The sequence below is a fragment of the Lampris incognitus genome, chromosome 6 (genome assembly GCF_029633865.1).
Source record: "Lampris incognitus isolate fLamInc1 chromosome 6, fLamInc1.hap2, whole genome shotgun sequence".
In the NCBI taxonomy this organism is placed as follows: domain Eukaryota; kingdom Metazoa; phylum Chordata; class Actinopteri; order Lampriformes; family Lampridae; genus Lampris; species Lampris incognitus.
In genome coordinates, this window is record NC_079216.1 from 8,645,613 (window position 1) to 8,669,568 (window position 23,956).

At 47.0% G+C, this 23,956-nt stretch overlaps 1 protein-coding gene across 3 annotated transcripts in view; it reads right to left on the reverse strand.

The window, feature by feature from the left end:
• The window catches only part of LOC130114782 (contactin-1a-like), a 135,527-nt gene that overhangs the window by 9,057 nt on the left and 102,514 nt on the right, over positions 1-23,956 (reverse strand). For all 3 annotated transcript variants that reach the window (XM_056282691.1, XM_056282690.1, XM_056282689.1), the window contains 6 exons: positions 23,683-23,855; positions 20,897-21,020; positions 10,341-10,502; positions 9,854-10,003; positions 5,424-5,494; positions 3,840-4,074 (listed from right to left, as the gene is read on the reverse strand). In XM_056282691.1, the coding sequence (XP_056138666.1) occupies positions 3,840-4,074; positions 5,424-5,494; positions 9,854-10,003; positions 10,341-10,502; positions 20,897-21,020; positions 23,683-23,855 (915 nt within the window). The remainder of the gene's footprint in view (positions 1-3,839; positions 4,075-5,423; positions 5,495-9,853; positions 10,004-10,340; positions 10,503-20,896; positions 21,021-23,682; positions 23,856-23,956) is intronic.

Sequence of the window (23,956 nt, forward strand, 5' to 3'; positions counted from 1 at the left end):
ACCTTCCGACACCAGAAGCGGAAATTGTATGTTGATATAAGTACACGTTTTTAGTATACTTGATTAAAATGTTCATAAAAAGGAAAAAAACCTACTATACATTAAAATGCCAGGATGTATGCTAATCTTGCCAACAAATCAAATATGAATCAACTGGATGCTATTCCAGAGGAAAATGGTGACTTTAAGTGATTACCATGGAGACACAGAAGGCAGTTTCCGGCCAAAATTTCTTAGCCAAGATGGCGGACATTGAAGTGACCCTGATTCAGCAGCCTTTCAGCCTTTTTGATGTACATGAACAGCAATACAGTATGTACCACTGAATACTAGTACATTATCTCTCGTTACTCTTAATCTAGAAAACGGCACTTTGTGTTGTTACCATGGCAATAAAAGGTTACACTGGCATTTGAATTATGCCACACACTAAACACATTTGGATAAAACAGTGTTTAGTACTGTTAGTATGCAGTATATACTGTTAGTGTGTTGTGCTTAGTAGAGTACTACAGATGTACTGCATACACCACGCCACTAGCCGTGATCCAAGTCAGCGGCTGCATCCGTTGAAGGCTGCATTTGAAGGCTGATTATGTCACAACGGCACGCCAAGGCTGTCCCATTCCGAAGGCTCTTTCAAATGCGGTCGAGAAATGCGGCCTTCATTCGTTGGAATTTTAAGGACACATCGGTTGGATCCTTTGTTGCCCAACCTATCCCAAGAGTCATTGTGCGCCGGTGATGATGGGATTTTTTCCCACAAGAAAATGGCGTCTCCAACTCCAACAGGGGCTGACGATCACACTTTTAAATGCAAGTACTGGGTTTCAACTCACTCACAGATGTTAAAAAAAATTAAGGAGCCTTAAAACCTCAAAATTTTGTTAAAATAATAGGCAAAGTTGGGTGTCCGAGTGGCGTAGCAGTCTATTCCGTTGCCTACCAACACGGGGATCGCCGGTTCGAATCCCCGTGTTACTCCGGCTTGGTTGGGAGTCCCTACAGACATAATTGGCCGTGTCTGCGGGTAGGAAGCCGGATGTGGGTATGTGTCTTGGTTGCTGCACTAGCGCCTCCTCTGGTCGGTCGGGGGCACCTGTTCGGGGGGGAGGGGGAACATCGGGATCCGCCCATGCGCTACGTCCCCCTGGTGAAACTCCTCACTGTCAGGTGAAAAGAAGTGGCTGACAACTCCACATGTATCAGAGGAGGCATGTGGTAGGCTGCAGCCCTCCCTGGATCAGCAGAGAGGGTGGAGCAGCGACCGGGACAGCTTGGAAGAGCGGGGTAATTGGCCAAGTACAATTGGGGAGAAAAAGGGGGGAAAAAAATCCAAAATGAAAAAAAAAATAGGCGAAATTACTCGAAGTTAGTGATGCTAGCATTGGTAAAATGATTGTTAATGTTAAAAAAAAAATAATTAAAATTTCTGGCTCCATTTCCACTACAGTTTGTCAACTTCAGCTGTCAATGTTGCTAGGCGACAGGAGCGGTGCTTCGTAAGGGCGGGAACAGCTGGTTACGCAAATAAGAAATCCTCCAGACCGTCTCATTTAACAACGCTTAGTTCGTTCTTCGCGGTCTACAAGGACCCGCCTTTGTAGACCATGTCCTTCAAAGGATGTGGCCCCTAAATCGGGACACTGTCTTCTGTGGACAGTATGGTCTGAAGGCAGGCAGAATCAGGAAATAAAAAAAATGGCTTGTCAATGAGACGCACCTGTATCAAATTGACATTCCATTCCATTATGCAAGCCACTTATCCCAATTGGGGTTGCGGGAAGCTGGAGCCTATCCCAGCAGTCATCGGGCGGCAGGCGGGGAGACACCCTGGACAGACCGCCAGTCCATCACAGGGCCGACACAATCACACCTAGGGACAACTTAGTATGGCTGATTCATCTGACCTACATGTCTTTGGACTGTGGGAGGATGACCCCCCAAAGTTGGACAACCCTGGGATTCGAACCCTGGACCTTCTTGCCGTAAGGTGATTGCGCTAACCACTGCGCCGCCATGCCGCCCAAATGGAGCTGTCTGTAGTATATCTATATGTGTGTTAAGGCAGGAGGGGAAGAGAAGCCTACAGGAACAAGGTCACGCCAAAGCGTATGCAACATCCCCCCCTGAAAAACACACTTGTAAATCTTACAACCACAGTCCATTCAAAACGACAGGGGTTGCAGCGGGCCTGCTAATGTTTGTTTGTGCTTTTATAGACCCCCACATGGTGACCCCCAACACCTCTCACAGAATGTCCTCCTAATGGAGCAGCAGAACGGTGTCACGCAAACGTCATCAATCTCCAACTGAAGAACGGTGATACCGGACGTGTCCTTTTAGCGGTGAGTTTAATCTTGTAATAACCACGTGCTAGCTCGCTGCTGCCGAGCATCACATCTAAGTGAACACATATGCCGTTGGCCTGAATCGCACACCCTTTAATGGATCCACTAGAATCATCATAAACTATGTGCTGCTTGCTAGTTTAATGGCGGCCTCCGTGGTCGGGGAGGTGTATTCTGGCTCAGCTGACGCACTTTCTCACTCAGTGGTGTGACGCAGTATTCCAGTAATTAGGATTTATCACTGCACGGATCAAATCCCGTGACAGGAATCTCTCCCTGGCCACGTTCCTGCTCCGAGCCGACACACAGGGGTTTTTTTTCTGAGTTATGAGGCCGAGGCACATGGCTGCTGTGATGTGTGCTCCAGGAAACTGTCAAATCACCGCACCAGTACACAACACCAACCAGCCAGCTGTCACACACTTCCACTGGGTCAACTCCGACTCACACATATACAGAACACAAACATACAGTATGATGCACACACACACATACAGTATGCTCACAGACACGTGCACCCATACTCACACCCATACTCTCTCTCTCTCATGCACACATACACCCACACACACACAGATGCTACACAAAAACACACATACACGCTAAGAGACACACACACACACACACACACACACATACACACACAGATGCATGTGCTACACAAAAACACACATACACTCTTACAGAGACACATACTACACCCAAAGAGCGAGAGAGACACACACACACACACACTCGCAAGTACACAGGACAGTATGTGTTCAACAGCACACATGCACACATACAACACACACTCTCACGTGCGCTTATAAATGGAAACACGCACACAAACATGCACACGTACGTCTACTTTTCTGTACACGCTCACTCATGTCTTTTAAACACAACCAAAAAAGAAAAAGAAAAAAAAAGATGCTAACAGCCGAAGTTCCCAGGGTAGCGTTGCCACGGCAACCAGGCATCGTTCTCTCCCTCTAAACCTTAGCATCTGTGTTGCCGAGGGGCGGCCAGTTATCTCGACAGTCTGTCAGTGCAAGTTAATATGTGGGGTAAATGCTTTGCATCCTTGGGCGAATTATCAGCTCGCTGGTTCATGCTGCATAGATCATGATAATCCCCGCGAAGAACGAGCAGAGAGAGAGAGAGAGAGAGAGAGAGAGAGAGAGAGAGAGAGAGAGAGAGAGAGAGAGAGAGAGAGAGAGGACAAGTTCAATTTCAAGGGGTATTAAAATTCCACAAATTTATACACGAGAACCGCTATTAAATGGATCCTATGCCACAGAAATGCCTCGGTACTGATAAGTAGGTGACACTGACAGACTGAAATAGGAGAGTGTTGGTGTCTGTAATACCATATATATATATATATTTTTTTTTTTTTTTTATATATTCCACTTCTCATTAGTTGAGCACCTCTATCAACACCATTGACGCTTTCCGGAAAAAACCCCGCTATATCTATATCTATATCTATATCTCAGCGCTTACCTTCTTGGGCAGAATAAATGACGGCCGTGACGCTGAAGGGTCCCTCTCCTTTACTGTTGAAGGCCTTGACTTTGACTTGGAACTCTGTAGACGGAGGGATGGCGTTGTCCTTATGGACGTATCGTCTGGCTTGTGGGTCGGCCACCGTCACCTTCCTCCACTCGTTGTCGTCGTGGGGTTTGAAGGCCACGATATAACCAAAGTTACTCCCGTAGTAGTACTGCGGCTGGACAGGCTAAAGGGAAGATAAAATAATCACTTCCTAAATACACAGTACACACCAGAACCAGTACACACACACACCTAAGTGCCACTGCACAGTGCTGTTACCCACACTTGACTGAGCGTCTCACAGTTTAACTCGTCTTCGTACTGTTTCCGTCTAACGCTGTTGTTCACATTTTCTTTTCTGTCATGTCTCTCGCTGTTTTATGATTTCTGCTGCAATATTCTGATGTTGCCATGCTGCCCTCCTGTCATGCTCTTGTTGTGATGCCGAGTCGACCACCTCACTTCAACTTGATGTTAACTGACACACCATGTGACGTGGAAAATACACGTTTGTTGTTCAACTTCATGGTTTTGCTTTCTAAACCAGGGTGCCTTCCAGTAACCTGAATGTGTAAAGAGGATTTCTCTAGCATGGCGGGCCACGATGGGATTCAAACCCTTGATTCAGACAGACAGACAGACAGAAACAGACAGACAGATCCATACACTCATATATGGGCGTACAGGTATGGCTACACACTACAAACGTTAAGTTCAGTGGGACATGGGTACACAGGTTTGGACAAAGACCTTAAACAAGGTCGTTAGTTTACAGCTGTTATGACAGAGGGGACAACATTTCTGGTCAAAGCAGGCCTCTCGGCAGGTTACGGGGTGCCGAGGGTCTCGTGATACGGGACGTGCTTCTGCATTTGATGGTTTTGCTGTCGAGGTCAGAGAAGTTGGGGTTGGGAAGGCAACCGTTGACTTTGGAGGCAGTGTGTGTGTGTGATATGGTTGAGTTTGTTCTTGTTGGCGGCCGCTGACATGGTAAAGAAGCAGACAGAGCAACACGGCAGTATGGGCAGGATTATGCTTTTGCGGCCATACTCGGTATTTTGACTAAACTTGGAGACAGGGTCAATGCCACTAATCAGATGTTGTTTACACAGCCTGCAGATCGGCTCTGCATCCTCCGCGTGTTATCCAGACAGTTCGGACACTTGACTGGCTTGGTGCCCTCTCGGGTCTCTCCCCATGCCTCGTCTCCTGCGGCGGGCGCTCTGGCCTCATCCTCCCACCATATGTCTGGAGAGAGACGCCTGCGTCAGGGCACCGCGCGCCCCGAAACACATCCGCCTCTCTCACCAGCTGCTTGGCATTTGAAGGGCCGGGCCCTTGCTAAGCAAAAGACTATTTTCTCCATGTTGGGAGCAAGAAATCTATCAAAGGCAGCAGTTGTAAATGGGTTAAAAATAGGATGATGATAAATACAAACATTTTCTTCTTCTCCATCATCGCTCGCTCAGTTTGTGGTACCCCCCCCCCCCATGACAAAGAGACAGACAGAGGTGAAAAGTTACTCGAACCTACCGTCCAAGTGATGGTCAGCTCCCTACTGGTTCCTCCTCCCCCGCTGATGTCGGAGGGCGCCACCACAGGAACTACAATGAGACAGAACCGGCAAAATTCTGAGCCCACATATTGAGAGCCCACACAAACAACGCCAACCCACACAGGTCATACCCTAAACCCTGGCAAGCACTACAGAAGCATCCTTCCCATGCAAACACGATATCAATGTCTCAGGGTCGTTCCAAGTGCACCACCTTCATGTTCGCTGTGGCGGCATTTCCATGGGACCCCATCTCCCCTCTCCCTAGCTTTCAGTGGCTCGTACTCGACTCTGGCCAAGATTATTGTTTTAAGTGAGGTTACCCGAGGCCTATGATTTTCATTTCATAATTGAATTTCAGTCTACCGTTTCTCAAAGGGGCTCATTTGACGAGGTTTATGTGGTAAGCCATCAACTGCGGTTCTGCTGAAGGAAGTACGGCCACACTATGGAATTCCTGCTGACTCAATCCTGCAGCGATACTTTAGGTAAGTAAACACTATTTGATATTACTGAATGATGCTGAAAAAAAAAATTCAGGAGAGCAGAGCTGAATCATACCAGAACATGTTGGTATAGCATGTAATTATAGGATAACACAGCACAGTAAACACTAGAAATCAACAGGCATGCTTATGTGCAGTGAAAAATTGGATGTCGTCTACCTTCTTACTACTTAATTCTGAAAAGACTGAGATGCTGGTTATCGGCCCTGCGAGACAAAGTCGCCTTTATTACCAAGACAACTGTGTGAGCTCCCAAAGTTCCCCGGCCCAAAATCTTGGGTGTTATTTTTGATCAATGCCCTTCTTTTGAATTTCGCATTGGGAGAAATCACCAAGAACTCCTATTTCCACCTACAAAAGACTGCCAGACTCCGGTCATTTCTGTCCACAGCTGATGCTGAGATCCTGAGCCATGATTTTGTTTCATCCAGATGACATTACTGCAATGTCTTTTTTTTTCCTGCCATGTGCTAGCATTTAACACTTCAGACGGTTCAAAATGCTGCTGCTAGAATATTAACTAAAATAAAAAAAGTTTGACCATGTCATGTCGATTATAGCCTCCCTTCACTGGACCCCCGGTCTTGCTAGATCGGACTTTAATGTGCCCCCTCATATTTGTCAGATCTTATACAGCTGTGTGTACCTTCTCGTGCCCTCCGTTCTCTGAGATCAGGCCTCCTCTCTGTCCCCAGAGTTAAACAGGAGTCCGCAGAGCCTCTTACCACACCCACTTTCTCTGGAACGGTCTCCCAGCCGACGTCAGGGAATCTGACTCTGCAGACGCTTCCACATCTAAACTGAAAACCCATCTGTTCTCATTAGCTTTCAACTGGCTGTCTCTTATTTCTCTGGTTGTTTTTTTTCCCTTTTTTTTTCTCTCCCCAATTGTACTTGGCCAATTACCCCAGACTCTTTTGAGCCATCCCGGTCGCTGCTGCACCCCCTCTGCCGATCCAGGGAGGGCTGCAGACTACCACATGCCTCCTCCCATACATGTGGAGTTGCCAGACACTTCTTTTCACCTGACAGTGAGGAGTTTCACCAGGGGGACGTAGCGCGTGGGAGGATCATGCTATTCCCTCTCCCCTGAACAGGCGCCCCCGACTGACCAGAGGAGGCACTAGTGCAGCGACCAGGACACATACCCATATCTAGCTTCCCACCCGCAGACACGGCCAATTGTGTCTGTAGTGACGCCCGACCAAGCCGGAGGTAACACGGGGATTCGAACCGGTGAGCCCGTGTTGGTAGGCAACGGAATAGACTGCTATGCCACCCGGACGCCCCCATTTTTTTTGGCCGTTTGACTTCCTCCTGAGCCTTGTCACAGCTATCTGATTTTGGGAGGGTCTCAGTCACGGTGTATGTATAACTGTAGGTCTTAGCAGTGATTTCTTGGTTTTGTCGTGCCGAGAATGTCCCTAAATTCTCTGAATGCATCACACCATTCTAACCTTCTGTTTGTATCTCTGAGCACATGTGTGCCCATGTTGTGTGCCTGTCCCTCTCTCTCTCTCTCTCTCTCTTTCCAGGACAATTTTTCATCCTTTATTTATGGACTGTCTGATGATCTCTCTCTATTTCGATCGTCTGATGACTTCAGAGTCTGTTTGTGATGCGTCCTGTTTTCCCTTGGTCAAACTCCCACCCTCCTGGAGATTTATGCTATCGTTTGCACTGGTCTCGTTATCTCCGCCAGGCGGTAGGTAGCCTAGAGGGAATATTGGGTTTGGTCACGTGTGTGTGTCTCCAGCTAATCTCGCGTACTACTGGGCCTAAAAGCCTATTATTTTTTTGCAGTTGTGACTGTACTGTCAAGAACCTCTCGTGGTTCTGGCTATTCAAAACCTTTGAAAAACGTTTGTTCTTGCTACCGCCGCTCCCTCTTTTCATCCACTCTCTAGCTGTCGCTGCCTGATCTGAGTCAACCGGTTGACCCAGATCAGGCAGCGACAGTGTCAAAGCATTATGTATTTGGGTATAAGTCTTGAAAAGTAAACGAAAATTCGATCATGTTTCGCACAGGAGAAACACTGGATGAACCAAAAAGTCAAGTCAATTTTATTTGTATAGCCCAATATCACGAATTACAAATTGGCCTCAGTGGGCTTCACAGCAACGCAACATCCTGTCCTTATACCCTCACACTGGATGAGGAACAACTCCCTAAAAAAACCCTTTAACAGGGAGAAAAAATAGGAAGAAACCTCAGGGAGAGCAACAGAGGAGGGATCTCTCTCCCAAGACGGACAGACGTGCAGTGGATGTTGTATTTACACAATTTACACAATACAACATTGAAAGAGGATAACAGAATTATAAAATATGTGATGAATATGATGAGGAGGATGCCAAGCAGTGTCCAGATAACACCGGAACAGCCCAGGACCTGAACCACGCAACGACCATCACCATGGAGACCTGACAGGAGGACAGACTACAAATGCACACAGGGGAGACTCACATTACACCATTCACACACACGGAAGAAGAGACAAGAAAAGACATTAGTCACACATCTGAGTGAGAGAAGGATAAAACATTGAGACAGGATAACAAAGTCATATGGATTTACAAGATACATAAAGAATGTGATGAGGAGGATGCCAAGCAGTTTCCAGGTGGCGATCACCGTCACCATGGAGACCTGGGAGGAGGACAGACTATGAGTGCACACAAGGGAGATTCACATGACACCATTCCCATACACAGAAGAAGAGAAAGCAGAAGAAGACATCATTCAGAGAGAGAGAAAAGACATGTGAGAGAGGAGAACAGTTTGGCATGGTCAATAATCTATCCTCTATAATCTCGTGGGCAGAACAGTACTTGGTAAGTTCATTAAGACAGAAACCGATCCGCCATGCAGTACAGGTTGTGAAGTACTCAACTTAAAGGCAACTGATTGTAGGCTAAGGTAAAAAGATTAGATTTAAGTGTGGATTTAAAGGACTCAACAGACTCTGACTGTCTGATGGCAGCAGGCAGGTTATTCCACAAGAACGGGGCCCGATAGGAAAAGGCCCTGCCACCAGCTGACCTCTTTTTATCTTGGGGTACACACAGGAGCCCTGTACCTTGAGAGCGGAGAGCTGGAGATGGACTGTACGGTTTAAGGAGATCAGACAGGTGAGATGGGGCTAGCCCATTAAGGATTTTATATGTCAGCAGAAGCACCTTGAAGTCTGATCTAACATGGACAGGACGCCAATGAAGGGAGACAAGAATTGGTGTAATATGGTCAAATGTTCTAGTTTTAGTTAGGATTCTAGCTGCAGCATTCTGGACTGGATGAAACAAATGCAGGTATTAAGAGTCTCTGTGTCAGCCATGGACAGGAAAGACTGAATTTTATCTGTGTTATGCAAGTGAAAAAAGGCAGTCTTGGTGATTTCTTTAATGTGCTTATAAAACGTAACACCAAGATTTTTGATGCCACACTTTGTGAAACCACAGAGTTGTCGAATGTTATTGTCACTTGATCAAACTGGTGTCTGTGTCTAGCAGGGCCAACGACCAGCATACAACCTCCCTCTTTATTTCCAGCTCTTGAGAGCATCTGTGGGGTTTCTGACTTGGATGGACACAGATTCACTAAATTTGCCTTGCACTCTCTGTACAAGTTTACTACCCCGCACATTTACATTTGCTAAGTTTTATGCATTAACAGTATGTATTCTACATTACCTTGCTCTGTGTAATCGATGATGCTACATTATAATTCTGTTATTTTTGTGTATTTTGTGCACTTGACACCTATTGCATGCCTGTCCGTCCTGGCAGAGGGATCCCTCCTCTGTTGCTCTTCCTGAGGGTTTCTAACAAACGTGTTTTTAGGTGCTACACAAGTAAAGGTAACTTGACTTTTATCTAGGTCCAAGGCCAGGTCATTAGCTTACCCGCCTCCAGAGTTTTGATATTGGGTGACGGGCTGCTCGGCTCTCCTGTTCCCAGAGTGTTGGTGGCAATCACCCTGAACTCGTACTCGGTCCACGGGAACAAGCCCACTACTGTGGCCGTCTCTGCATTCCCCTCTACATCTGCAGGAGCTGGAGAAGAAGGCATAGTCATCATTTTACAACGCCAAACTTTCAGGGAAAATAGCATGGTACGCTCAAATAGTATACAGAGCGAGCCCTGCTCTCCAAGAGCAGAGCAAAAAATAGCTGTAAAAACAATGAACTTCCATTTTTGGAACAAACTCCCATATTCTGAGTGACTGTGGCTTCAACTAAATTACATTTTAGCCGTCTCTGAGAGACACTGAGCCACTGTGAAGGTCTATCGCTAAGTGATGAGTCTGAAATTATTACAGCGCCAGTTCCAGCTCATCGTTAAAGGTAGCACAGTGTTTATTTGACCGGCTGCCGGGGCCGGAGTACTCACATGTAGTGGCGTTCTTCCAGGCGTCTTTTGAGAAGGAGTCCCTGTACTGGATGGTATATTTGGAGATGGGGCTGTGGTTGTCTGCGCCACGGCTCCACTGCAATCCAACGCTCTTGTCGGTCGTCTCCACCACCCGTACCCCACCTGGAGGACCTGGGGGACCTGAGGATGAGATGAGAGGGGTTATATGTAGCGGTTGATTTGTAAAAGATAACAAAAATAAATAAATAAATAAAGTGGATGGGGATCAAGGGGATGAAGGTTAAAAGAGGCACACTGGACGAAGGCTGTCTGGGTTGAAACGTTGTGCTACGCTTATGATATGACATTTAAAAAAGAAATCACACTGGATCCTAAAAGCAGTGTGCGGGTCAAGCTTTTCCTTTTTTTATGTGTGGTGGACACCCATTCTGGTGGTGGGTGTTTAAAAAAAACCCACAATCAACTTATAAACTGTGGCCTTACGCCTACATATTCTTAACCATGAAAGATTTCCTTTGCACAGAATGTATTTAGAAACAATTTGAGTGCTCAGAGAAAAAAACACGTCTCTAGTCTTACGGTTTAGTTTTGTGATCACACTCCCATTGTGTTTATATTATGACAAACCATATATTTTTGTTAGTAATTCTGTACACAATCTAGAATTGATTGTGTATAGAATTCATAATATTGCAATATTGATCCATCAAAATGTCCCCAGACATTATATGCCATACACAGTTTTACAAAGGGTTGGTTTTAAATACCATGATGCACTTCATGAACTTGAGGCTAAGAAAAAAACCCGCTCCATGTCAAATTGGCGTGATTTAGTTATGTCTGAAGAGAGGAATGAGATAATTGACACACTCATATCAATCTCTCACAGTAATAACAGTATGTCAATGAAAGAACTATTCGCTACCACAATAGTCATTAAGACTTTGTTGCCAAGGCCTCCTCACTCTACTGGATTTGGAGAGAGGGAGAAGTCCAAATGCAGCCAATGGTAAAATTACTATGAGTGCGCAAACCTCTAATATGGAGAGAATTTAAAGACCACCCCTCCCCTTTTATTGGCTTCATCAGAACATGACCTCCAGCATGCACTGGGGCGGTTTGCAGCTGAGTGTGAAGTGGCCAGGATGAGAGTCAGCACCTCCAAGTCTGAGGCCATGGTTCTCTACCGGAATATGGTGGATTGCTCCCTCCAGGTTGGGGATGAGTTGTTGCCTCAAGTGAAGGAGTTCAAGTATCTCGGGGTCTTGTTCACAAGTGTGAGTAGGATGGAGCGGGACATGGACAGGCGGATTGGTGCAACATCAGCAGTAATGCGTACGTTGTACAGGACCGTTGTGGTGAAGAGGGAGCTGAGCCGGAAGGCAAAGCTCTCAATTTACCAGTCAGTCTTCGTTCCAACCCTCACCTATGGTCATAAGCTTTGGGTAGTGACCAAAAGGGTGAGATCGCGGATACAAGCAGCTGAAATCAGTTTCCTCTGTACGGTGTCTGGGCTCAGCCTTAGAGATAGGGTGAGGAGCTCAGACATCTGGAGGGAGCTTGGAGTGGAGCCGCTGCTCCTTCGTGTTGAAAGGAGCCAGTTGAGGTGGTTCGGGCATCTGATTAGGATGCCTCCTGGGCACCTTCCTTTGGAGGTTTTCTGGGCACGTCCAACTGGGAGGAGACCCTAGGGTAGACCCAGATCTTGCTGGAGAGACTACATGTCCAATCTGGCCTGGGAACACCTTGGGATCCCCCAGTAGGAGCTGGAGGGCGTTGCTGGGGAGAAGGACATCTGGAGTGCCCTACTTAGCTTGCTGCCACCATGACCCGACCCCGGAGAAGCGGCTGCCGATGAGATGAGAAGTCCAAATGCGACCAATGGTAAAATTACTACGAGTACGCAAACCTCTAATATGGAGAGAATTTAAAGACCCCCCTCCGATGAAAATCAAGTTTTTAACCTTGTTAACATGTCCATGTGGTATTAGGATAATGTTACAAGACATACCAGGAGCAAAATAAGCAGTCAATGCCATGGCTGAGCAGATCTGCTTTGAAACTGCAGTGTACCAAGGACAGACTCAAAAAAAAAAAACTGATTCAGTCAGGCAGGATTTCATATGTCACAACCTGAGGGAACCAATCCTGTTAATGGACGGGTGGTGCTTTACATATATTATATGCACCCACTTCGGCGATGTGCGAGCCAGAGGAGAAGTGGTGTAGCTACTTATTGTCATTTTGCCAGCTATAAGTTTCACTACTTTCAAGACGATGGCCGAGACGCATTTTGTTTTCAGCTGCAAATTTACAAAAGGAGAAACAGCAAGCCTTCAATTATTACCAAAGCATCCAAAAATCCGAGAGAAATGGGTGCAGTTTATTTGTAAAAATCATATTGTCCCGGTCAAACTTCCAGAGAAACGCAGGTTTATGATGGTCACTTTCAACAGCACTATTTTGAAAATTTTCACAAAAACAGATGGGTTTTGCCACAAAACTTATATTGAAGCCCGGCACTGTGCCGTCCATTTATCCTGGGGACACGGTGAGTACGAGCCGACACGTTGGTCAACCGGTAAGTTTATTCTCCCTTTCTCTTTCTCCAGAGACTGTTAAGGGCGAGACGAGTGAACCCAGTTGCAAGAACCAGACAAGAGACGAAGAGGAGTAGGGAAAAGGGGTTTATTGATGGCAGGAGGCGGAGAGGTGATGCAATAGAGGCGGAGGCAGATAGCAAAGCCGGGCCAGACGAAGAAGCGAGCACAGCTGGACTGCACTGAGCTCGGGCACCAGAAGGCAGACAGCCAAACAGGCAGGCAGATGAACCGGAGAGTGGCAATGCTAAACACAACGAAAAGGTGATTAGACTAACAAGCAACAACACTGGGAAAATACTCTGAAAGATTTGCAGAGCGGCCAAGCACATGAAGCTAACGTAGTAGCTCAAACAATGATCTGGCGATGAGTGGTAGAAGAGATGGGTTTCTTGTACTGCTGGGGTTGATGAGCTTGATGGAAAGTAGGCTTGTGGCTGAGCCAGTGAGGTAGGTCAGGAGAAAGCGAGAGAGAGGGGGGGGTCCGGGTAGCGTTGCGGTCTATTCTGTTTCCTACCAACACGGGGATCGCTAGCGCCTCCTCTGGTCAGTCGGGGCATCTGTTGGGGGGCGAGGGGGAACTGAGGGAAATAACATGATCCTCCCACGTGCTACAACCCCCTGGCAAAACTCCTCACTGTCAGGTGAAAAGAAGCGGCTGGCGACTCCACATGTATTGGAGGAAACGTGGTAGTCTGCAGCCCTCCCCGGATCAGCAGAGGGGATGGAGCAGCAACCGCGACGGCTCGGAAGAGTGGGGTAATTGGACGGATACAATTGGGGAGGGAAAAAAGGGGGGGGGGCGAGAGAGAAGAGACTGGCTGCAGGCTAGGGGGATTTATGATGTCCAAGCCCCTCTTCCTAGCAGAGCATCTGAGTGTTTATCTTTACAAGGTAGATAATTTGTCAGAGCTGGCGAGCGGGACCAATGATTATCCAATGTCAACAACACAATATAAGCTGATTAATAACATAGTCAAGTGGAAGGCTCGTGTTATCTATTACCGTTGCGTTTCTAACGTTGTAGAGAGCGACACATATAATACATTACCATTCTGATACGTCCACTTGTATATGCAACGCTGTCCACTTTGCTCCTCTTCTTCAGAATCAGTTCCCAGTTCGTACAAATATTGCTGAATTACTCCTATATGACCACTTGCCGAGCGGTGGGGAGCATGTGAGCGGCTTGAGCGGATTTGAATTGAGGGTGGGGATAATTTGCATATTCACGGATTCTCGGTTTTTTAATACGGGAAAAGGGGTAGATGTGATTGTAAGGCTTTAACAAGGTAATTGAACTTATTTTGCAGAAAAACACATCAGACAACTTATTAAATCAAACAGCATTTTATGTCTTAAGACATGACTGGAAGGGGTGTTTAAATATCGATAGCAGATTTCTTTATGAATACTATTGTTGCTTGCTTAAGATATATCACATAGTGCAATTAACCCAATGAGGATGGAAAGCTGGAATGGTAGTTTTACAAAGGGTTGGTTTTTGTCAATTCGTTTTTAAATTCTCAAACTGACCCCTGGTTATACTCCCCTACCACAAATACACAACCCGGAGGTGTTGTGCCACGCTGACCTGGGTCCATCCGGTGGAGGTGGGAACTTGTATCGAGCCTTTTGTACACAGGAAAGTCTCGCACGCGGTTGCCTTATAACCACATGAAAAGCAGATGTGTTTACATTCTGAGGTAAGCATGGTAGGTGTCACTACACTCCAGACACAAAGGAAACTGAACCCTGAACCGTCACGCTGAGATGACCCGGCTCTCAACGCCGATCTTCATGAAGGGTGTCTTGCTGGGTCACTCAGGCCCTCGGAGAGCACGTTCACAGCGCCAGCCGACCCCAGTACTTCCTCGGTCACAGGTCCAACATGAAAGGGATGGTTACTATGGTTACCTGTATGTAGTCATTCCTGTATATATTCCTGGGGTTTTTTGTGCTGTTATTCTGTTTAAGCACACCGAGAGCCACTAAACCGGAGTCAAATTCCACGTATGTGCAAACATACAAGGCCAAGTAAAGATGATTCTGATTCTGATAGCAGAGATTGTGAGGCACCCAACATTTCGTAATCACTTTTGTGAAAACATAAATAGAAGAAAAAGGGTTTAAAGTGCAGAATTAAAGTGCAAAGTGAGGAGTGTCCGGGTAGCCTGGCGGTCTATTCCGTTGCCTGCCAACACGTGTTATCTCCGGCTTGGTCGGGCATCCCTACAGACACAATTGGCTGTATCTGTGAGTGGGAAGCCGGCTGTGGGTATGTATCCTGGTCGCTGCACTAGCGCCTCCACTGGTCGGTTGGGGCGCCTGTTCAGGGGGGAGGGGGAACAGCGTGATCCTCCCATGCGCTACGTGGCTGGTGACTCCACATGTATCGGAGGAGGCATGTGGTAGTCTGCAGCCCTCCCCAGATCGGCAAATGGGGTGGGGCAGCGACGACCGGTTAGGCTCCGAAGAGTGGGGTAATTGGCCGGATACAATTGGGGAGAAAAAGGGGGGGGAATCCAAAAAAAGAAAAGTGCAAAGTGAAAAAATGGTCGGTGTGTAACTTGCCAGTATGCTGAAGAATCCGTTAAAGGCAATGGAGAACATGCCACACGTTTTTTGCCTGGTTTTAAAAGTGGTCAAAGATGGGGCGAGTCTTATATCTATCTTCTGCAAGTTTTTTCCAGCTGTGTGTAGCATAATAACTACATGCAGCTTCACCGTGTTTTGTTTTTAACTATGGGAATATTTAGCAGACTGTTCCCAGATGACCTGAGAGGTTGAGACGGTTCATATGGTAAATGTGTCTCTTTAGCACTTCCTTTACGGGAGATACCAAACCACAGATTGTTTCGCATTTTGACTCCGTCTCGCTTAGTGTGTCAGCGACTGCATATTCCTGCAAAATGCGCGACAGAGCTGCCAATCTGACTTTTTTCCCCCACTGACAGTGTCGTATTTAGCCAGTGACTAAGACTGATGATGGACAGTCACAGCTGGAGATACAGAAGGCTTTGCATTCAGTAGTACTACAGTTTATTTTCTTTCATGTTCATTAGGAAACTCTCACCAACATCTTTCAACGCTTAAAACCGCTTCATCCTTCCACATCAACCCCCCCCCCCCAAAGAGACGTGTGATTGACACATATCAAGCACGGATCATCAAAATAGACACATTTTCACTTTTAGGTCCCTCTCTTAAGAGCCATCACGAAAGTCTGGTGGATTAAGGGCATTAGGGCCCCGGAGCCCATTATCATCCTCCGACTGAGCCCGAGACGAAAAAGCTTTTGAGTGCCGTGTTTTTCTTGGTCACTTCGTCTCCTCTAAATTCTCCCTCTTTAGTATAAAGATGGCCTAATAGAAAAGCCAGACCGTGTCAGGTTTAGCCTGCCAACCCTCACAGACCCGCAGCACTGACTTTTTTCATGTCTGTCAGAGAATGCCAGTCTCATGAACTAAGACCATTAGACGGCTGGCGTGGGACGGCGTTTTAAAGCTGCTGTTCTCCTTTTGCAACAGTGAAGAGGGGAAACGCAGTTGCACTAAGACGTGCACAAATCTGACCGTTTAAGGGACGCACTACTGTTGAGCAACGTGGACTCAATACAGTTTGATGTCGCTCAATGTCCCATGAAATGAAACGCGTTATCATTCTTCATCTGCACAAAAGTTACTTCTGTTTAACGCGGTGCTCTAGAAATTCACTACAGATCGATAGATGGACAGATTAAAGAGCGATGTAAACAGCGTTTTTCTCTTTCTGACAATTTTTTGTCAGTAACGTCTTCCTGCACTTGCGAGAGCACACCAACAAATGCAACCAATGAATGAACTGGGTGGGAGATTTAGAGAAGCCGAGTTATCTTATAGCGTCAGACTGAAACCAGCCGATAGCATATCCATGTCCACATTCTGCTAAAAACGCCTGGCAGCTATTGGCTGTCAGTCAAACCAGTCTCCCTCCCCTCACAAAACCCCACCCGACTGTTCCGTTTTATAGGGCTATAAGTCAGATCTCGGTAGTTCCCGGTGCTTTGCATGCCAGTTCATGGGGTCTTCAATAAAAAAAGACCTAGTATATGGCTGGACCATGTACGGTCAAATTTGAAATTGTGGCCAGTTTGTTCCAGGGATAGTTAGTGGTACTGTCTATAATTTGAATTCCTGGATATTAGACATTCATCTGCAATTTTCTGTAGTGGTCCCAGGAATATTTGTTGTTAAAGCGTACTGAAGTTGGGGCGTCCGGGTGGCGTGGCGGTCTATTCCGTTGCCTACCAACACGGGGTTCGCCAGTCTGAATCCCCGTGTTACCTCGGGTTTGGTCGGGCGTCCCTACAGACACAATTGGCCGTGTCTGTAGGAGGCAAGCCGGATGTGGGAATGTGTCCTGGTCACTGCACTAGCGCTTCCTCTGGTCGGCTGGGGTGCCTGTTTGGGGGGGGGGGGGGTAGCTTGATCCTCATGTGCTACGTCCTCCTGGCAAAACTCCTCACTGTCAAGTGAAAAGAAGCGGCTGGCGACTCCACATGTATAGGATGTGGTAGTCTGCAGCCCTCCCTGGATCGGCGGGGTGGGGATGGAGCAGAGATCAGGACGGCTCGGAAGAGTGGGGTAATTGGCCGGATACAATTGGGGAGAAAAAGGGAGAAAATTTAAAAAAAAAAAACGAAACAGTCAGTCACTCGACACATGATCACTCAGTCATGTTAACATAACATGGTCGCTCAGTGACATGTGCAGTTGGAAGGCTGGTCCAGCCAAAAACCAGATGCTCTGCTGTTGTTTTGCTTAGAGGAGCCCACATCTGGAGAGGCTTTTGGAGAATGTCAAATTGACAAAGCACAACAAACAAATGGGAATAAAACGATATGAATATTTTCCTTATTGACGGAAAATGCAGCTACGGCAGCCGCATTTCAAAACTGCACTGGACTAGTCTGAAATATTACACTACGATAACCCCAACACATGCCGTAAACGCCCCTCCCTGTCTCAAAGCCCTTCTAATAACAAGCTACAGGTGCGGGGCTGTGTGTTTTTTAGTTCGGCTGATCTCCTGTATCAGATCCACTTCCTCATCTGCCGTGATAAATGGACGTCTTTCATCTCTCTCTCTGGCTGTCTCTCACCCCGACTGTTGGCATTTGGCACTCCATTAGGAGCGAGTGTCCCGGGGGCCCAGTGTTTTGGTTCCTAACTGGAAGACGTCACAGTCAGTGCACGGCACGTTCACCTGGATGTCTGTCAACACCTGCTCTGAAAGTGGTGGTGGCGGCGGCGGCAGCATCGGCGGCAGCAGCACTGCCGGGGGGCCACCGCAGGGATCACTGGAAAACGGATCGCTGGCTCCCCATCTATAGAGGCCCTTTGTCCGCCAACGCCGGGCCTGTTCCACGGCCCAAGGGGAGGGCTGTAAGGCAAGCTCTCACTCATCAGGAAACGAGAGTACAGCCTGATGAATCATCCAGGAGGCGAGGTACAGTAAAGGACGGAAAACAGACAGCGTGCTGCCAAAGTACCACAGCGTTGTGTTTGTACTTGTCAAGATTTTAGTCCAGAAACAAGTAGCGCAATCAACGGCGCTCTTCTCTGGACCGACTGACTGACATCTACGGGAAATCTGTTGCTTCATCCACATCTGTTTCATGCGCCAGTGAACCGTCACGTTGGTATCAGATGGGTTGAAAGAGATAGCTGCATTGTGTAACTCCCGGTAAGACGGTTGTCATCACGAAGACAAGTGTGACCCCTCACATACCGTTTCCCTCGGTCCCATTCAGAACACACAGACCATGACTTCGAACATGACGGTGCCGGTTTGGAGACGGCACGGGGTGCAACCGAAGATGTAATGCTCGTCCCAGTTCCCATTTCATACCATCTGCAAAAGTGTGAGGCTCGGTGAGGCCGGGTCATTATTCCCGTTGACAGGAGCTCTTGTCTCACTCAGGCTGATGTCAAAAGTGCAGCCAACAACAGCTTTCCAGTAATAACCTCCTAACAAGTCAGTCTCCGCGCCGCTCTGACGGGACGCCGCAAATTTCTTCAACAAATGCAACCCAAATCCCGTCGAGAGCAACACCTACCGATCTATAACACATAGGATGAGCGTAGGAGACAGTGTGTATCTGTTTTGTACATGTTTAACTCCACCACGTCCTTTCCAAACCCTTTTTTTACGTGTGTTTTTTTCAAGGCTGTAGCCAATTTATCATCATTAAAATTCCTCGTATTTCAGCAGATCATCTGAAAAGGTAGTTTGAGGCTTTCCGGGAATATGGGAATACTAGCAGAGGATCAACTGGCGTTGTGTGTCTTAAGTGTGAGTCTCTCTATAACAAGCCGTCTTGCTTCTCCTGCAGTTGGAATTGCTTCACTTAGGACATAAGGCATTTCCTTCCATCCTGTGTTTTTTTTTTTCCAGCACTTTCTCTCACACTAAGCCTCAGCGCTGACAGACTGGCCAGTGAAAAAGGCTTTGGTCTCATGACTCTGGCAAGACTTTCCCCTTACTTGGACACGCGCATGCACACACACACACACACACACTGAAGAACACATAAACACACACACACACACACATTGAAGGGACAACACAAACACATACACACACACACATACAGAAACTTGCCTTTTCTCTCTCTTAAATCCACTGAGGCAAATTTGTAACACACACACACACACTGAAGAAAACATGCACACAAACACATACACGCACATACATTGAAGGACACACACAATTTCACCTTTCCCTCTCTAACACACACACACTGAAAAACACATGCACACAAACACACACACACACACACTGAAGGACACGCACCTACAGACACACACAATTTTGCCTTTCTCTCTCTAATACACATGCACACACTGAAGGACACGCACATACAGACACATACACAATCTTGCCTTTCTCTAACACACACACACACACACACACACACACACACACACACACACACACACACACACACACACACACACAGTGAAGGACACACACATACAGACACATACACAATCTTGCCTTTCTCTAACACACACACACACACACACACACACACACACACACACACACACACACAGTGAAGGACACACACATACAGACACATACACAATCTTGCCTTTCTCTCTCTAACACACACACGCGTGTGCGCACACGCACACACACACACACAGACTCTTGAAGCTGTATATTCATGGCCTGACAGTAACAGTATGGGGGGGGGGGTACATTAGGGGTAACTTATGAATATGTGCAGAATAAATCATGGCACATCCCCACTGTGCTGGTGTTAAGAGCTTTAACTGTGCTCAAGACAACTTGGAAACTTCAGAACTTAATTGGTATCAATTTCTAAACCCTCCTCCTCCTCTTATTCATCCATTTATTTATTTTTCTTCCTTTCGTTTCTAAATATAAACCAGACATCCAGCACCCTCCTGTATTACCCCAGGGACGAAGTACCTTTTTACATAAGGAATCCTGGCTTGTAGACTGGGCTCGTGGGGTGGGGGGTTGCGACAAGGTTGCCTGATGTCCTCCTCTATCATGTATATGTGCTCTGTACACTTGACATAGCTGTTGTGCACTCTACAAATGTCCTGTGTATGTTTTGTTTACTTGTTTAAAATTCAATAAAAACACTGTTAAGACCAGTCGCACTGCACACGGGCGGTCACTGATGTTGAATGGGATTCATACTTAATAAAGAAATACACACACAAAAAACCCAAAATGGAAAGAAATTAAAAGGGGTGACAGGGAGGACGGAGCAATTACCCTTAATCTCCTCTCGGTTTCTCCCTGGTCATCCATTAATCCTTCACTGTTTTACATACTATTTTTATGAATGTCGTTGTTAGTGTGCGTTGTTTGTGTCTGCTTGTGTGTTTCGGCTTGCTTATGTGTGTATGTTGTGTGTATAGAAGTGTGAGCACGTCTGAGCTACCCACTTACCCCGGATGACGAGGCGGGCGGAGGTGGTCACGTTGTCCACGGGGGTTTGGGCGGTGCACGTGTAAAGTCCTGCGTGCTTCAGCTGGCAGTTCTTGATCAGCAGCTCACCGCTGGAGCTTCCATTCTGCAACCAAACCCAACACGAAAACACAGTCACCTTTATCCGAGATGGCTGACCCCAGAGCAGTGGTTCTCAACATGGGGACTGCAACATGATGAGTTACAGGTGGGGGGGTGCAAGTCAATTTATGGGATGTGAAAAGCAATATTTCTGATTTAGATATCCCTCCATCCGTTATCCAAGCCGCTTATCCCAACTGGGGTCGTGGGGTGCTGGAGCCTATCCCAGTAGCCATTGGGCGGCAGGCGGAGAGACACCCTGGACAGGCCGCCAGACCATCACAGGGCCCACACACACACACACACACACACACACCTAGGGACAATTTAGTACGGCTGGTTCACCTGACCAACATGTCTTTGGACTGTGGGAGGAAACCGGAGCACCTGGAGGAAACCCACACAGACACGGGGAGAACATGCAAATGCCACACAGAGGACGACCCGGGACGACCCCCAAGGTTGGCCTACCCCGGGGGTCAAACCCAGGACCTTCTTGCTGTGAGGCAACCGCGCTAACCACCGTGCCGCCACAATATTTCTGATTTAGATATGCAGGATCAAATCCCTAATCTGTGATTAGATGAGTTTCCTTCATGAAATAATATTTTTCATCTTATGACTTGCCAAGGAAAATGGGAATGAACTTTTTTTTTTGGCTATCAAAGTTCACAGTTCCACGTGCGCACCCGCATACATGGGGGTCGCTGGAACAAAGACTACAAAAAAAAGAAAAGAAAAAGCTTGTCAAAGTGTTTGATCTTGTTTTAAGTCTCATGCTTATTTGAAGATATTGCTAGTAAAATCTTCTTACCCCACCGACAGACAGTATTGCTTGTTTCATGATAATAAGAGCTGTGAAAGGGATTTTCACAAAGCTGGTAAAGCGTTAAACCACAGCTTTTAATCTGAAACTAAGAAGCTTTAATTAAGGTCCTCTTTCTTTTTTTAAAGTAAATGTCTTGGGGGGGAAAAAAACAAAACAAAACTAAACTGGAGGCGTCCGGATAGCGTAGCAGTCTATTCTGTTGCCTACCAACACGGGGATCGCTGATTCAAATCCCCGTGTTACCTCCAGATAGGCCTGGCATCCCTACAGACACAATTGGCTGTCTGTGGGTGGGAAGCCGAATGTGGGTATCAGTCCTGGTCGCTGCACTAGCGCCTCCTCTGGTTGGTCAGGGCACGTATTCGAGGGGGAGGGGTAACTGGGGGGGAATAGCATGATTCTCCCATGCGCTATGTCCCCCTGATGAAACTCCTCACTGTCAGGTGAAAAGAAGCGGCCGGCAACTCCACATGTACCGGAGGAGATGTGGTAGTCTGCAGCCCTCCCTGGATCAGCAGAGGGGGTGGAGCAGTGACTGGGATGGCTCAGAACCGTGGGGTAATTGGCCGGATACAATTGCGGAGAAAAAGGGGGGGGGAATCCAAAAAGAAAAGAAAAAAACTATTGTCATGAAACAAGTGCACTTTTATGAAACAAGCAGTATTATCTGCTGGTGGGGCGAGAACATTTTATCCGAAATATCTGGAATCAAGCAAATGAGATTTAAAACAAGATAAAATAAAGCGATGAGCTCATCTTTTTCTGCAGTGAATCACTCCAGTAATGGAATAATCAGCAGCCAAAACAAAAACGCTAAGAAACTCGACCTCGGAGTCGAAGCTCTCAGACTCCTGACGTGTTAAGTCAAGACATCGTGGTCACGTAACATATTTCAATGGCTCTCCCCTCCCCTTCAACTTGTGATAATTTGAATAATGAAAGGCTTTCGACACACGCCCAATCCAGCTTCCCCAGCTGGTTGGGTAAGCTCTGAGCGTATGAGTTTTGCCTCCGCACTGCGCCTTCGGCCCCGCCGCGGCTTAGCGTGATTGAGCCATCAACCCTCTGCGTCCAATTAGATGAGCTGGAAGGATCTTTTCACCACATGGCAGCCCACTCTCATTTCATCTGGTGATGTGATGCTCGCAGCGGCGCTCACTGTATAGGGAGACAGCACGCTCACCGAAGACTGCCAAAACCAAGGTCGAGTCCTCATGAAAACCCATGACATCCCCCCATTTTACATACTTGCAGCTAACTCATCGTATAAGAGTCAAATTGGCTTTGCTGATACCTCATAAATGGTATTAACTGGAACTTTCCATTTATATGAGAGGGAGGAAAAACAAAAAAAAAATCTTGTGTACAGAAATGGGGTATCATTAATCATAATCACAATATGGCGTTTGGCCCATGGGCAGAGTGACGGATGAAAAATGCTAACCACCGCTTATGGTTAAGGCTGAACTAGGAGAGTGGGTCATGTCGCCGGTAATGGATGTGAGCAGAATTTGCTATTAAACTGATATATGGTGCAGCGGCACCATTAGTCCGAGCTGCGAGGGGAAGGCATGCTAAATGGCTTCTGGAGTCACAATCGTTCTAAAAACAGGCTGTACTTTTCCATTTCAGGTATTTCAATGAAAACACTCATGACATCAACCTGACCTCAAATTTTCCTGATTATATGATTTGAGGTGGAAGAACTGCAGGCTCGAGCAAGATCCCAGTGACCTGAGATGCTGTGGTCGGGTCAAACTGGGACTAGCATTTAAAACACTTTATAATACAGTCAGCACAAGGTACAAATTAGTCATTGACCACTGCGGCATCTCACCGTGGTACGCTCATAATGCTGACTGTCCTTGTGTACGTCGATGACCCGGCCGTCCAGGGACCAGATGAAGGTGATGTCCAGGGAAGAGTCATGTGACGCGGTGCACTGCATCCAGGTGTTCTCCCCCACCTTCACGTCGGCGTTGGAGGGGGCCAAGGTGATCTTTGTGGCCTCTGGGGACAAAATGGCAAAGGATTGAGGTTGACCACAGCTTTTTGAATTGTTGGGTTTTGATAATGACATGGAGGCTGGTCAGTCCGCTTAAAAGCAGCAA